The sequence below is a fragment of the Pelophylax lessonae genome (genome assembly GCF_965119305.1).
Source record: "Pelophylax lessonae genome assembly, chromosome: 3".
Lineage (NCBI taxonomy): Eukaryota > Metazoa > Chordata > Amphibia > Anura > Ranidae > Pelophylax > Pelophylax lessonae.
In genome coordinates, this window is record NC_138770.1 from 246,733,022 (window position 1) to 246,749,199 (window position 16,178).

At 42.6% G+C, this 16,178-nt stretch overlaps 1 protein-coding gene across 2 annotated transcripts in view; it reads right to left on the reverse strand.

Annotated features, from left to right (window-relative positions):
- Positions 1-16,178, reverse strand: part of VEPH1 (ventricular zone expressed PH domain containing 1) — a 761,239-nt gene that overhangs the window by 331,609 nt on the left and 413,452 nt on the right. For both annotated transcript variants that reach the window (XM_082249205.1, XM_082249204.1), the window contains exons 8-9: positions 9,456-9,668; positions 819-1,204 (exon numbers count right to left, since the gene is read on the reverse strand). In XM_082249205.1, the coding sequence (XP_082105331.1) occupies positions 819-1,204; positions 9,456-9,668 (599 nt within the window). The remainder of the gene's footprint in view (positions 1-818; positions 1,205-9,455; positions 9,669-16,178) is intronic.

Here is a 16,178-nt window from a genome sequence, read left to right on the forward strand (position 1 = left end):
TGGTACTATACTAGATGAATGCTTTGTTTAATGTTTAATACACCTTAATAGGGCAGCGCTGTAGTTACCAAATATCATCCGATTAGGTTTATTAACCATCAACGCAGCAGCAGCCTAATTAAAAACACATTTGAAAAGGGTTCACAGACCATTGCGCGGGTTCACATTCATTAATGTTGTCGTTATTGCTAGGTAAATTTATGGCAGTGTAAGTTTGGTCCACAAAACTGACTTTATTTTTGCAGGATTTAAGCCCACAAGCAAGGTCAATGAAGCTTACTTTTATAGACAATCATGAAGCTTGTTCATAGGAAATCTGGATCTTTTTTCCTACTGGCAAAGTGAAGATGATTCTTAAGCCCCGTACACACGTACCGATCGTCGGCCGAACGATCGGCCGTCTTTTGTCCAGGGCTGTCGTGTCTGTTGAAAACTGCAAAAGACTGCACACTAATTTTGTCGGCCAACAACAGCCGACTGCAGAAGTGATGTCATGTGATGGTTAACTTTCCTTGTCTTTTTTCTTTTCTGAGCATGCCCAGTCTTGCAAATCTGCTGTCTGTTGGCCAAAATCTGTACTGATTGGCGAACAATCGGCCGTTCTGGTGTTGGCCAACAAAAATTTTAATGCTTGCACGACAGATTCTGTTCGGCCGAAAATGCGCTGTCGGCTGTCGGAAGCATCATACTAACAAGCCTACAATCGGCCGATCGGTACGTGTGTACGGGGCATTACTTGTGCATCCCACATCATAAATAAACCTTATTACTTGATGTATCAAGATATTTAAAATAAAAAGAGCAATTTGGCTTCTTACCTTCAATGACACATTGGTCAGGCACAGGAATTTTCTTCCCCATTTCAGTAACATAGATTTTTAACTCATTTATATTATCCTTCAAATGTTGAAAAAGTGTATCATGTTCTTTATGAAGTTTCTTAATTACCCCTTTTTGGCTTTCAAGATATTCTGGCTCCAGTTCACCTTTTGTCTCAATACAGTGTTTAAATTGAACTAATTCTGAAGCTTTTCCCATTTGGGATTCATCAATGTTGGAGCCAGATGGTAATCTCTCATTGTCTTGACGTAGAAACATATGTGAAAAAGACATTAGACCAACAATGTCTGAATTTTCAGGGTCTTGACCACTATCCAAATTTAAACATTTTGTGCTTGATGAATTCAATGCCAAATTTTTTGACCTGAGACAAAACAAGAGCAAAAGTGATTTTAAGGTAAAGTTTGATGAACATTAAATAGCACTAACAAAATGTGCCCAAACAAAGAGCTTTTCATTTCGAAAGAGGCACTTTAATAGTGGAATGTGCCTTTCACATACATAATTAAAACAACTTTGAAACATGATTATAGAAACAGGGTTTAAAGTAAAAAAAAAAAAAAAAAAATATGCACAGTTCCCCATGTTTTTGGAGTTTTTTTGCTTTAAAAATGCTGCAAGTACAAATAAATGCCTGGTTAGCTCCTTACTTCCTGTTGTAGGCTGACAACACTACTTCTGTCTCTCTCCTCATGTATACAATGCATTGTTTCCCAGCAAAAAAATACTGGTGATTAAAAGAGAAGTAGGGCCAAAGCTCTTTTGGTCCCGCTTCTCCTATGGATCACAGGAGTGTACTACTCAGTGAAGACTAAGAACTGAGTGGTCAGCAGTCTTTGATCACTCAGTTCTTGGTCTTCGAGGTGGCGGGGGACAGATGCAGCATCGGATTGATGCTGCATCCACCTAGGTGAGTATGTATGTTAATTTTTTTATATTCCCTAACTTCTCTTTTAACTCCCAGGAGACCCTGCCCATACTATGTGTAGGTTTTGGGGAAATGTAGTTCTTAGTGGCATGCCCACATCTATAAGAATGAACTTAAAGCACCATGCTGATCCCTGCTTCCAGCAGCAGCCACTGTAAAAAAAAAAAAAAAAAATGTACAAGCCTGGTAATGAAGTCACATGGAATAATAAAAGTGATTTCTTGCTACAAACTATGTAAAATAAAAATGCTTGGACATGATCTAGGAGGAGAGGGTGGTTTTGAGGATGAATTTGAACCATTCTTGGAGATCCCTTTTAAAGGGGCATCTTGCTAAAAAACTGCTTTTTTAGCGTTTGTACATTCTGGAGGATTAAATTGACCAGCAGTTTTTATTGTCTCTCATTGACTCTAGGTAACTAACCTCTCTTATTTCATATAATGGAAAATGCAACAAAAGATGTAAAAGCACCCATTCTGCAGAGGAGTAAGACTGTAAGGTAAGTGTCAACAAAATTAGGAATAATGACATGAAAATCTTGCTGCCAGAATCTTTAAGGGCCCATTCACACTAGAATGCAGTGCGGGAGAGCCGCTTTCCCATGTGGCTTCCTGCACTGCATTCCAATCGCACTGCCCTGCCAATCTGCTGGTCAGTTCAAAGTTAATGACACCCCAGACCCAGGTTGCAAATGCAGTGCCTTTCCCCGCACTGACCCGCACTAGTTTGTATGGTACAAAAATACCATGCGATGCGGTTGTTGCGTGTGGTGCGATTTTTGCCTATTCCAAATAATGGGGCTGAAATCGCACGGCACAGAACTGCATGTGAATTGCACAGGAACCGCGCAGCATTCCTATGCAATTCACACGCAGTTCCTAATGTGAATTGGTCCTAAGTGATATAATAATTCAGTGGGTACCTCTATCTATCAGACTTCACCTTAGAATTAAATATCCTTTATAAGTGGAAAAGAAAAAACTTAAATGAAGTCATTTATGCTATGGATTTTTTTTTTTTTACCTTGAAGTGAATATCTTCTATTGTACATTTTCTAATTATAGCTTTATTGTGTCAGCTAACACTTCTCTTGTAGTTTTTTTTAGGCTAATATCTACAATATGTCTGCAGATTTCTTTAGTAGGTCTGAACTTTACAGGGAGTCTGGAATAAACTCCTGGCAAGCTTTGCTCTCAGTCATTTCCCCGTGTGGGTTATACTGTAGATTACATTAAGGTCCCGGTCACAACCGTGCGAATTGTCATGCGATTTGATCGTTTCAAATCGCATGACAAGTCACACCCTATTGGCTGCAACAGAAGCAGTCAAATTGGTGCGACTCTGACTCCACCCATTTTGAAAGTAGTCCCTGCAATATTTTTTAAAGTTCAGGTGCAACTTGCATAGACATCTGTGCATGAAGTCACACAGATGTCTTCCAGGTTGCACCTGAAGTCGCACTGACATGCAACTTTGAAATCGTACGGCTTCAAGTGAAGTTGCACAATTTCAAGGTCAGATTCAATGTAATCGAAGACTTAGACCACATTTCCAGAGGCACGTTGAAAGTTGTGTGCAAGTACCAAATATATTTGCAAATGTATGAAACGGAGTCACCTGCTTTTTTTGCAATTTTAGGATGTGGTTTCAGCTAGGTCCCTTTTGATAAATGCTAGGAATATACTTTCTGGAAACTTTGTTTTTACTAGAAAGAAAGTCAAAATATTTATAAAATACGTGAAGCAAATCTTTGTTCATCATTAATTATGGTCCATTCAAGCCTGTCTGCTATGGTATGTTTCTTTAAAGCGAAAGTAAAGTAGGAAAGCTTATGCCACTACCCCACTTACCCTACAAGCATGCCCTCCTCCAATGCTGACCAATCTATGCTTTCATACTTTTGCTGCTCTGTCCTCTTTTGCCATCTTCTGTTTTCTCAAAATACCTAGTCCAACTTTCTAAAGATCTTCCCACCCCTCGTTACCCCAAGTCCCAAGGTGACCTGCTCGGCAAATATTAACCAGCTCTCTTGATCTAGAGCCAATCCCAAACCTCACTAATCTCTATGCCCTCATAAGATAAATGGTGCCACTACTCAATAGTGAGGCTTGAAAGGGGACAGGACCAAGCTCTCAAGAAAGCAGGTTGGTATTTGTGCAGCAGAGGATCTAGGGTGCTCTAAGGCAAACCTGAGAAGATGTGTAGATCAATATATGAGGTAGGAGACCTAGTTATAAAGGACATAAGTGTATTTTTTCATCCTTAATACAGTTTAACCATAACATAGCACAGTTTTCCTCAATTCAGAACATCTATTAAATTGTTTTCACAGTTCCCCAACATACTGTAAAATACCAGGTAGCATATTTTTGTAACTTTGTGCTCATAAAGGTAAATATAAGTAAATCATTTTATTAATACAAATGTAAATGCAATGCTTGCATGTTTTTTTTTTTTTTTTTTTTTTAACTTTAGGACTATTATTTTAGTGTAATTAAAGATAACCCATGAAGAAATTGCTAATACATTCATGTATCATTGAATGTTAAAAGCAACCACATACTTACTTGTATGAAATCAGAAAAGGCACTCTTATTTCTCCGTTTAGATTTAACATAGAAATAGTACACTGGAAATACAATCAGGGGCCAAAGTGTAAATGTGTTATTGTCATTAAAAGAAAAGCACTTTTAGAAGTTAAAAATGCTTTTTAAATTACCCAAGGGGCCCAGTACACAAAGCAATTAGTCCTGTTCAGATCCATGCCATGTTTTGGAGCAAGTGTGGTCAAGAGTGCACCCTCCCTCTCCAACACGGTCTGACTATCAGATACATAGAGCAGAAGAAATACAGAAAAAAGCCAGAAAAAAAAACCATCTCCACCTTCTCTGAGAGTTGCCAGGTGACAGGATTTTAAAGCATGTGAGAGGTCAGCAAGATTAATTTATTCTGCAGGGGCCCTAAGTTACTTTACAGGTGAGAGCCTAGAGTACCAACTGGCTGCTTGTATTTTTGTGAATTACAGCGCGCTGGAGGAAAATGTTCGCTTGAGATGAGCATCATCATTCAAAACAAAACAAGCCCACAACAACACTCACTAGCTAGTACTCTAGTTTATATCAGAAAACTGGGTCCAGACCCACCTGCCTGCTACTATCCGGACAGAAACTATAGTAGTAGCTGTAGTGGGCTTATGTTGTTGTGAATGATGATGCTCATCTCAAGCGAACAGTCATTCCCAACACAAGCAGCCAACTAGTACTTTAGTCTCTCTCCCCAGAATACCTGGTAGCTGGCAGGCAGGTCTGGACTCAGCCTTTCCTCTGTATACAAGGAAGATTGAAGATGGCAAAGGGGTAAGGCAAAAAAAGCACAGGCCTGGAGGATTAGATGGTAGTGTCAACTTCAGGGGTCAGGCTCGGAGGCCAATAGTTAAGGTTCACACAGAAACCAGCAGGATAATGCACAAACATGTTCCTTTGGCAGGTGGCATGGGCTTACCCGAGGCACAGGATCTAAGCACTAGCTGGTCTTTACAAAAGCTCCTGATGGGGGAGATGAGTTTTACTGTGTTCCAGTATCAGGCGGTGGTCCTCAGAATCACCCCAACAGAAAGCAAGCAAGCAAGTTTAATAGCAGATGTAGCAGGTAAGGATCAAGCAGAAATATAGTTAGTAAATAAGCCAAAGGTCAGTAACACATGATTGCAGGTAGGGATCAAGTGGAAGCATAGTCAAGGAACAGACCAAAAGTCTGTAATAAGAGGTAATGAAGTAAGGGACGGCAGTAGAAAGATAAGGAGCAAAAAATTGGCTGAAGAAGAGCACAAAAATCTAACAAACAGGAAGTGCAAAAGCAAGTTCAAGGAAGAAGCAAGGAGTTCAAGGTTCACCAGAAACTGGAGGTGGCATAGAAAGAAGAGTAACTGCTAGATGGAACAGTGGTCCTAGGTTCAGATTCAGATCCTGACAGGTAGACTGCAGATGTCAGAATGAATAGGGGGAGGTGGCTTCAGTGCTATGCTTTAACTCCACCATAGGAACACTCATACATTGGGCTTCAGTGGGGGGTTGGAACCACAGTAGAAACAGAAAATACATTTCTTTTTAATTGAAAAGCACTGCACACACCAGAACAGGACCAAGGGCTATGTGAACTGGATACCCTCAGGGATTCAAGAAGCATTTTCAAGTTCTGGTGATACTCCACCTTTAATAATGATTCTTGAGGGAGAGGGGTTTTCACCAGTGCCAGGACAAAATCACCCAAGGTTAAAAGGCTAAATTGCCCTCCCCATCTCCATGAGCTGTGAACTAGCAGCATAGTTTGCAGGTCCTACCCTTTTTGCATCCCCTCCTGCTTAGGTGCCCAAGGCAGCCACCACCTCTGCCTACCTGAATCATGGCCCTGGTCTGCCCTAACTAAATTATGTGATTAAGTGTTTAATAGAAAAGAGAGAGATAGAGGGAGATAGAGATGGAGGAGGAGGGGAGGGGGGGGGGGATTGGTCCCTGTTAGTTTTTTCTGGCATCATGGACTCTGATGTTTTACTTCTCAATTTAGTTATAGCTTAAAGAGGTTGTAAACCCTCTTGTATAACTTTTACCTATAGGTAAGCCTATATTAAGGCTTACCTATAGGTGCTATAAATATCTCCCAAACTTGCACCGTTTAGGAGATATTTACAGCGCAAACTGCCAATGACATCATCGGCGCAGGCGCTCTGAGGGAACGGCCACCTGTGCCGTTCCTTCAGAGCTCAGTGCCGTGAACGGCGGCTCCCGCGCGCATGCGCGGGAGTGATGTAATCGCGCCTCCGGCCAATCAGATGGCCGGAGGACGCGAACCCGGAAGCGGGACGGCAGGACATGTCGCCGTCCTGTCGCTGAGGTGGCGGCACGGCGGGGGCTTCGTTTTAAGGTAAGTACTACATAATGAGCTAGTATGCGATGCATACTAGCTCATTATGCCTTTCTCTTTACAGGGCTTTTTTTTTCTCGTTTTTTTTTTTTTACTTTACTTCCTCTTTAAGTCATTTGACTTTTACAAATTACAGGAAATTGCTTGTGTTCCCAATGGCTGCTGGTAAATTGTGGTATGTTTTTAGTGATTTTGTTCTCTAAATAATATGGTAAGGAATGAATACAAAAGACATAGGCTGTGGTGTCAGAAAGACTCTTGATATTTCTGGAACATAATCAGGGCATGTTTCTAGGTGTATAAACAGTTAGAATAGAAATGGTCATTCTGGGCAACAAGTAAGGTCAATAAGTGGTAATGTTATTCAGAGAGAATTGTAGGGGTATATGATGAGCTCAGTTTTGGAAACACTGAATTTGAGGAAGTGGTGTGACATCATGAAACTGCCAATATGAATATATATAACACATCTTCCTATAACTCAATCTTTGCAAAACTGTTGTAAAACTGTTACAACATCACAATGCTTTATACTCATCACCCAGGTGTGCTCTGCATTGCTACCCTTTCACACGGTTATGTGTTGAAGCATACAAGTGGCCACACACATTATTAGGCCAGCATGGTTCACCATTTTCACTATCCGGAAACCTGCCCTAAGAAATCACCGGAATGGATGCATTTGGACAAGAAGTGGATGAAACAAAGACAGCAGTACTTAGATGTAGCAAGAACAGGGTGAAATCAGGACACTTGTTTATGATACACAGTACTATTACATTAAGGCCTTGCTCACATGATTGGTGGTGCCCCTATATGTGACTGGGCTATATTTTTAAGCGTCTCTAACTTCCAGATACTGTGTGCAAGCAGCCCATTGAATTGTATTAGGACAGGCAGCCGCTCGCCCTAATGTGACAGGTGTTTGGGTGCAGGTGATCGGCCCTGAACACAGACAGTATGTCACTCAACTGCCCCCACATGCCTGTCACATTAGGATGAGTGGATGTGTCCATGAAGCCACACATTCTGATAGACTTCAATTGGCTGCCTACAAGCAGCACCTGGCTGGCCATGACTGTATTAGTCTGGGTAGGTCTGCAATCAGGTAACAAGTGATGTCATCAGGCAATAACAACGCATTTTTGGCATCTCACAGATGCTGGGAATAGTAAAAGAGAAGTATGGCCAAATACTTTTCTTGTGCGTCACAGAAATATACTTACTTTTGTTCTCCTGTGACCCAGAGTCAGCTTATATTGGGCTATTGCCCACTGTCAGCTTATGTGGCAGTGCTGCTCCAGGCTCTGGAAGGTTTCTGACACTATTGTCGGGATCCCCCATATGTCTGATTGACAGCTGGCTCCGCCTCTCAGCGCACAGCTGGAGGCCAGAACTAGCTGTATCTGCCCCCTCCCCAGCCCAGCACTCCAGGGAGATCTGGAATTGCAAAGTGAGGCATAGCAGACAGCTCTAAGCAGACTGAGAAGTGAGTGATCAGCGGTCATGTGATTGACCAGTTCTCAGTCTTAGCCTGGGTTCACACTATTGCGATGCAGGAACCAGTGCAATTCTAGTGCGGGTTCCCACATCACATCTCCCTCACAGGCAGTTCTCACTGCCCCCTGCAAACTGCTGCGGGTGTCAATACAAAGCTAATGACACCCTCAGATCAGTTTGCAGATCTGAGTGCGAGCTGTGAATTCGGACAGCAATCGGATTGCATGAGTGTGAACACCCATGTGATCTGATTCCAGTGCATGAAAAAAAAGGTTCCTGATGCATTTTCCTGCGAATGCAATGCGAGTTCAGCAATACAAACTGTATGGCTGAATTTGCATCACACAGACATCGCATGTGATCTGCACAGCAATGCGGTGCGAATCACATAGGATGTCTGTGTTGGCAATAGTGGAAGCCCAGGCTTAGTGCCAATGTAGGACAGCTGCAGCATCACACCAATGCTGCAACATAGAGGTGGGTGTGGGTGCTTTTTTTAATATAAACCTCATACTTCTGCTTTAAGGTTGCTGTATATTCTCTCCTGGGAAGGGGCATAGACAACAAAGAGTGTAATGCAGCTGAACCACCATTTTTTTGCAAGAATAGTATATATTTTCAGAGGTTATATTATAATCCAGGCAGATTGCTTAAATGTATTTCTTGACCAAAGTTCCATTTTAAATAGGGGTTATCCAAGTATGGAGAAGCCATTTAGGGATGAATGAGAAGGGTATTTTGTTTTTATGATCTGTAGTGTGTGTGTCGGCTATGTATTATTTTGATCCCTATCTGTTAAGCACCACTAACTTTGTGAGAACTTTAGTTATAAAATAATAAAAGGTAAACTCTTATCTAAAACAAAATTCTACTAGGTAGATCAGTGCCGTGGCAAGATCAACCCGTGCCAAGGGCAAAGACGCCAAATTGCGTCCCCCTTAAATTATGTGCGATCTTATGTGGAGGAGAGAAGGAGATGGTAGAGAGAGGGAGAGAGAGGAAGAGAGAGGGAGAGAGAGGGAACTGCCTGCACCTTCACCCGGGTCCTCCCCCTTTCCTTGCTGCTTCCAGTGCTTGGCTGACAGAAATAGTGATGCTGCTGTCACTACTCCTGTCAGCCTTCTAGTGAAAGGGACTTGCGGCGCCTCATCCCTACAATACAAGTTTGCGCCCAGGGCAGCTATCCCTTCTGCCCACCCTTTGTCCTGGCCCTGAGGTAGATTTAAACCATAAAACAAAAACGACAAACAGACATGGTGGTGGTTACCTGGTAAATGCCAGGTCCTTAGTGTCTTCATTGGATACGTTGATATCATTGTGTAGACAGTTTGTTTGAGGAGCAGTATCACTCTGTCCAGTCTGATTACCATCAGTTTCAATGTCTGCTTCTATCTTCTTCTCTCCAGGGGCACTATGACAAGAGACCTGGTGTGTATCTTGGACATAAAGTGCTGGTTCTTCGGGAATGATGCTTTCTTTCCTAGATTAATTGCATGTAGTAATTCTAATTAAAACACAGCATACACAAATAGATGACCTGTAAATATTAAAGTGTTACTAAAGCAACATTTTTTTAAACAAAATAACAAACATGTTATACTTACCTGCTCTGTGCAATGGTTTAGCAGCAAGTGGTCCTGAACTTCCTTTTCTGGAGTTCTCTCCCGGGCTGTCTTCTCTTCTTCTGTGTGTGCCCTCATAGCATGCCACTCAATATGGGAGCAGATGTTGCGGTCTAGAGAAACCCATAGCCTGTCTCTGCCCCACTCCCACCTCACTGGATTTGATTGACAGCAGCAGGAGCCGATGGCTCCCCTGCTGTTTCAGAGCCTGTGAGGAGGGAGAGAGAGAACAGCACTGGATTGAGATGACGCTCGGGTAAGTTTTTAGAGGGGCTTGGGGAGCACGGAAGGTTTTTTTTTACCCTAATGCAGAGAATTCATTAAGTTAAAAAACTTTAGCCTTTAGATCCATTTTAAGTTGTGTTTGCTACTTCTTGTGCACATTTTTTTTGGTAGAAAATGTATAGTTACAAGTTAGTTACTAGGCCTGTAACAACTTTGGAAGTCTCTCATTGACACCAGGTTATAAATTGTGGGTCTAGTTCTACACTGCAGGATAATAATAATATTATTCTACACTGTATCTTCCTCCATGGCAACATTGGAGAAGAATTTACTAGTAGCAGATGTCCATTATTTAATGGTTAAAAAAAACTGAGCTAAGCCAGCTTAAACCATATCTCAACAGGACCAATGCTGATCTATTTAATTATAACACAGAGCAGATGATACATTTTTTTATACATGTTAGAAGGAATGTAGTAGCTAGATTTTCCAGCTTTTAAATACACAATGACCCAATAGTTGTGCAACAGATATGTCAAACTAAAAGTCACTAATCCCTTGTAGTGAATAGGCACCAGATTCATAATCAGATGCCTTGATAAATCTTCCCCCTTTCCTGTAAGTAGTAATTCAAGATAACAGTACTAAAGTGAAGATTTACATGAGTTATCTGTAAAAGCCAAATTCCTACTTCTTTCTACTTTAGTGGAGGGGGACCTTTTTACACCAAGAAACACAGGTAGGCAGGGGCTTTAAAGTACATTTCCAGGCAACAAGTGAGTGCATTTAGTGAGCTGCTAATGCTATACAATAAACCCTGCACTTGTGTAATACCTACAGTATAAAAGAGAGGGTCAGTAGGTGGGTGGTATCCAGGGTTGCTAACCGTCAGTAAATTGACTGACAGTTTTTAAAGATCAGTGGTTTTTTACAACTGTCTGTAAATATCAGGGGCTCATTTGCCATGCTTTGTTGACTCTTTAAGTCTAAAATAGTCAGAGGCTGGACTTGAACCAGGGATGTCTGGTGTGTCTGGCAATGACTCTTTGCACTGAGCTACCTAAGATGCTGGAAAACACCCTGCCTGATCCATTGGAAAACCGTACTTTGTGCCTTGATTTCTACTGAACCTTGAACTCTTTGCTCCTCCCATAAACTTCCTGATTTAAGCCATGTCTCTGCACTTCCTGTTTGCCAGATTATTGTGCTTTATACATTATCCCACCCGCTGCCTTGAGCTACCTCTATTGCTACTTGGAATCGACCCTGGCTTGTGACCTCGACTACAAAACTCTTCTTCTGCTTTGACCTTACCTTGTGACACCAATCATCAATATAGCAGTTCAGACAATTCAAACTCTTAAAGAACTGAGAGCTGTGCTTAGCCTGACATAATTACCCATTTGTCTTCACTCACTACAGGTATTCTCCTAACAAAACCAGACAAATTACTTGCTAGGGGTATTGTCTGTGTTTCCATATTGTGTTTATATCATTTAAATATCAGTTGTCTTCGTTTTTAATAGGAGTTTTGTCATTTTTTCAGGTTGTCAGTAAAAAATTTTCTCCGCCAGTACATTTTTACATCTTTTGTCAATAAAAAATTACTGCGGGAGGTTGGCAACACTGGATGTAGCAGGAAAGTACTGCATGTAACATACACCTTCTCTATTTCTCTCTCTCTCTGTTTCCTTTATCACCAATCAAATGTAACATCCATGGTAGATTTGAATCTGAACGGTGACTTTGAGATAAACCTTTTAATAAAGCAGCTAGCAGCAAAGCCGCTAGGAGGCTTTTTCCAGCACCACCAAGAAGTGTAATCGCCACATTGGTGCAGTAAAGCAATGTCTAGATGAAACACTAAAAAAAAAACCTCAGTGGTTAGATTATGTCCTTTTGTATGTATCTAAGGATTTTAGTAAATTAATTAGTTGACACTGGCATTGCACACATTTGCAGCGTCATAGAGTTGGGTCTTCTTCTGCAGGCATTTTGTGCTGGAAGCATGCTCCATAGCATGCTCCCAACACAGTGACTAAGCTGTCACTGTTAGCAAGGTCTGGCCCACAATCGCATGATTGCTGTGATAGCCTGCGATTAGCTATCACAGTTATCACTCATTAAAGCCCCTCCCTGTACTTTCATTAAAAATAAACTTTTTATTCAGTGTCAGTGCATTTTTGGTAGGGTAAACAAAAAAATCAAACAAAATGCAGACTATTGTTTCTTGACTCTACTACAGGTACAAACAATAAATAATATACACATAAGGCCCCTTTCACATGGGGTGGATTCATTTTGACGGACTCCAGCAGATGACAGATCAGTCTCCGCTCACTGTGCTAAAACGGACCCGTCAGGGTCCCACTCTGCTCTATGGGGAGATCAGAAGAAAACAGACAGCCTGTCCTTTTTCATCCGATGCCATCCGATCCGACCTGCTGAATGGATAGCGAACGTATCGCCATCCATCTGTTGTCAGCAGATCTTGCGGGATCGGATGCCAGGCGGGTGTCAGTGGATCCGCCTCCCCATAGAGGAGAATGGGTGGCCCGATCAGGTCCGCCTGAAAAACCGTCAGGCTAACCAAATCGGTCCGATCGTGTGAAAGGGGCCCTAAAGCCATTGCCCCAAACAGCGGGAAAACGAGAATTTACTTTGGGTTTTTAGTACGTCATGGTAATGGCAAAAAATATACAGCTAAAGTTGTGATGATTTTTTTAAAGAATTTGGGGTTAGTTGTTATTTGATATTTAAAAAAAATCAGGAGATATCCATTATTATTTACCACCAAATGGTGGTCCAATTTATTCTGGAAAAAAAAACAAGGTATAATTTAACTAGATACACAAGTGGTTGTTGTAATGAAAGGTACATTTTACTAAAGCATGCCAATGTTGCAAACTTGCATTGAGGTACTGTATTAACATTTGTTTTACCTTCAGGAAATAATATTCAGTTTTGATTAAAATGTTCCCTAAAATTTGTAATGATTACCCAACAGCAACTTATAAACACTGTACATTCTACAAAATATTGGAGGTATATTTTAACATTTTAATTTTTTAGTTTTTATTTACAAGTTTACAAATGTATCTTTTAATATATTTTTAAAGTTCTATTATATTATTTAAAAAAATGAAAATGTTATTAAACCCACAAATAAAAATGCCAAATATGCAAACTGAAGCAAATTAAAAGTATTTGTTTGTTTCATTTGTTTTTGGCTAAATGCTGGGCACAAAGTGACACAATTAGAATATAAAAGCACAGCTGCTACATTCGGTAAGCAGGGTGTGTATGGAGTGCTTAAAGTTTAGTATTAAATATAGAGTACCTCTGTGGCACTATATTTGCAAATGGGGATTTCCAACAATAAGGCCCCTTTCTCACATATGGTTCGTTCAGTTCATCAGTTCAGTTACTTCAAAATGTATCAGTTTTTCATCAGTTTTTTCATCCGTTTTTCATCCGTTTTTTTCATCTGTTTTTCATCCGTTTTTTTTACATCCACTACCAATGCAAAAACAGACCGTTTGTCCGCTTACATCCATTTTTCGTCCGATCCGTTTTTTTGACGGATGAAAAATAGGGCATTCATCCGTTCCATAAAACGGACATTGACGGAAGCGGATGAAAACGGATGTTAACAGATGATCATCCCTTGTCATCTGTTTTTACATAGAGATTTCCATTTTTCATCTGTCAACCGATGGATGAAAAACGGACAAATGGACCGTAAGTGTGAAAGGGGCTTAAGGCTTTGCACTGTCTGCATGCTTGTAGGCAGCACATTGGAACTAATTAATATGGCCCCATTTAGACAGAGAGGAATGAGGAACATCCTGGAGTAGAGTTGAGTGAACACCTGGATGTCCGGGTTCGGCCGAACTTGAAAAAAAAGTCCGGGTTCGTGACCCGAACATAACCCGAACTTTACCCCGATCCCGAACCCCATTGAAGTCAATGGTGACCCGAACTTTTGAGCACTAAAATGACTCTAAAAAAACATGGAAAAGGCCAGAGGGCTGCAAATGGCAGCAAAATCTTCTTAAGAGCATGGCAAGTGTTCTGCAAACAAATGTGGATAGGGAAATAACTTAAAATAACATAAAATACATAAAAATAAAAAATAATAATCTTGAATGATGTAGGAGGAGGACGAGGCCCATATGGAGTAGGAGGTTGAGGTGGCGGTGGATATGGCGGTGTAGGTGGAAGCGGCGGTGGTGGAGGAGGAGGACGAGGTAGCCAAAACTGGTTTTGGTTTTTAATAAAAAAAAATTTTAAATTAGGGTACACCCCAAAAGAGTAAGAAAGATCAAATACAACAATGGCTGGGTAAGGCAGGTATACATGTCTATTCTGCACAAGGTACGGACAAGTCCTGTGGGATCCATGCCTGGTTCATTTTAATGAACGTGAGCTTGTCCACATTGGCTCTGGACAGGCGGATGCGCTTGTCTGTGATAACGCCCCCAGCCATGCTAAATACCCGTTCAGATAATACACTGGCTGCAGGGCAGGGCAGGCCAGCACCTCCAGGGTGTAAAGGGCACGCTCAGGCCATGTGCCCAACTTGGAGACCCAGAAGTTGAAGGGGGCAGACCCGTCATTCAGTACGTCTAGGCGTGTGCACACATACTACTCCACCATGTTAGTGAAATTCTGCCTCCTGCTAAGACGTTCCATATCAGCTGGTGGTGCTGCTGCTTGTTGTGGTGTGCTGACAAAGCTTTTCCACATTTCGGCCATGCTAACCCTGCCTTCTGAGGTGCTGGTGGTTCCCTGGCTGCATTGGCGACCTCTTCTTGTCCTTGTAACGGGGATCCAGCAGCGTGGCCACCCAGTAATCAGCACAAGTTACAGTGTGGAAAACTCGGCGGTCGTTGCCGAGACACTGCAGCATGTAATCGCTCATGTGTGCCTGGCTGCCCAGAGGCAACAAAAAGGTGTCCTCTGTGGGAGGTGTATTCTCTGTGTCCTCTGTATCCCCCCAGCCATGCACCAGTGATGGCCATGAGCTGGCCTGTGTGCCACCCTGCTGTGAACATTTTTCCATCTCCTCCTCCATCTCCTCATCCTCGTCATCCTCCAGAACTGTGCCCCTGCTGGACAATTGTGTACCTGGCGTTTGTGGGTGCAGGAACCCACCCTCGGAGCCACTTGTGAATGACTGCCCTGAAAGCCTTGGAAATGATAGCTCTTCCTCCTCCTCCTCCTCATCCTGTGCCACATCCTCTTCCATCATCGCCGAAGCATTTTTTCAAGAAGGTATAGAAGTGGGATAGTTAAACTGAGAACGGCGTCATCGGCACTGGCCATGTTGGTGGAGTACTCGAAACAGCACAAAAAGGCACACAGGTCTCGCATGGAGGCCCAGTTATTGGTGGTGAAGTGGTGATGTTCTGCAGAGTGACTCACGCATGCGTGCTGCAGCTGCAACTCCACTATGGCCTGCTGCTGCTCGCACAGTCTGGCCAGCATGTGCAAGGTGGAGTTCCACCTTGTGGGCACGTCACATATGAGGCGGTGAGCGGGAAGGCCAAAGTTACGCTGCAGCGCTGACAGGCGAGCAGCAGCAGGGTGAGAACGCCAAAAGTGTGCACAGACAGCCCGCACTTTCTGCAGCAGCTCTGACATATCGGGGTAATTTCAAAGGAAACTCTGCACTACCAAATTCAGCACATGAGCCAGGCAAGGGATGTGTGTCCAACCGGCTAGGCCCAGAGCTGCTACGAGATTTCGCCCATTATCGCACACTCCCAGGCCGGGCTTGAGGCTCACTGGCAGCAACCACTCATTGGTCTGCTGTTGAATGCCCCTCCACAACTCCTGCGCGGTGTGTGGTTTTTCCCCCAAACAGGCAAGTTTTAAAACTGCCTGCTGTTGTTAACCCCTGGCTGTGCGGAAGTTGGTGGTGGAGGTGTTACGCTGACCGGATGAGGAGGCGGTAGAGGATGAGGGAGCGGAGTAGGAGGAGTTAGGAACAGGAGGAAAACTGAAGCGCCCTACAATCCTCGGTGGTGGAAGGACATGCACCAAACTGCTATCGGCCTCAGGCCCAGCAGCCACTGCATTTACCCAGTGTGCTGTTAGGGAGATATAACGTCCCTGACCGTGCTTACTGGTCCACGTAT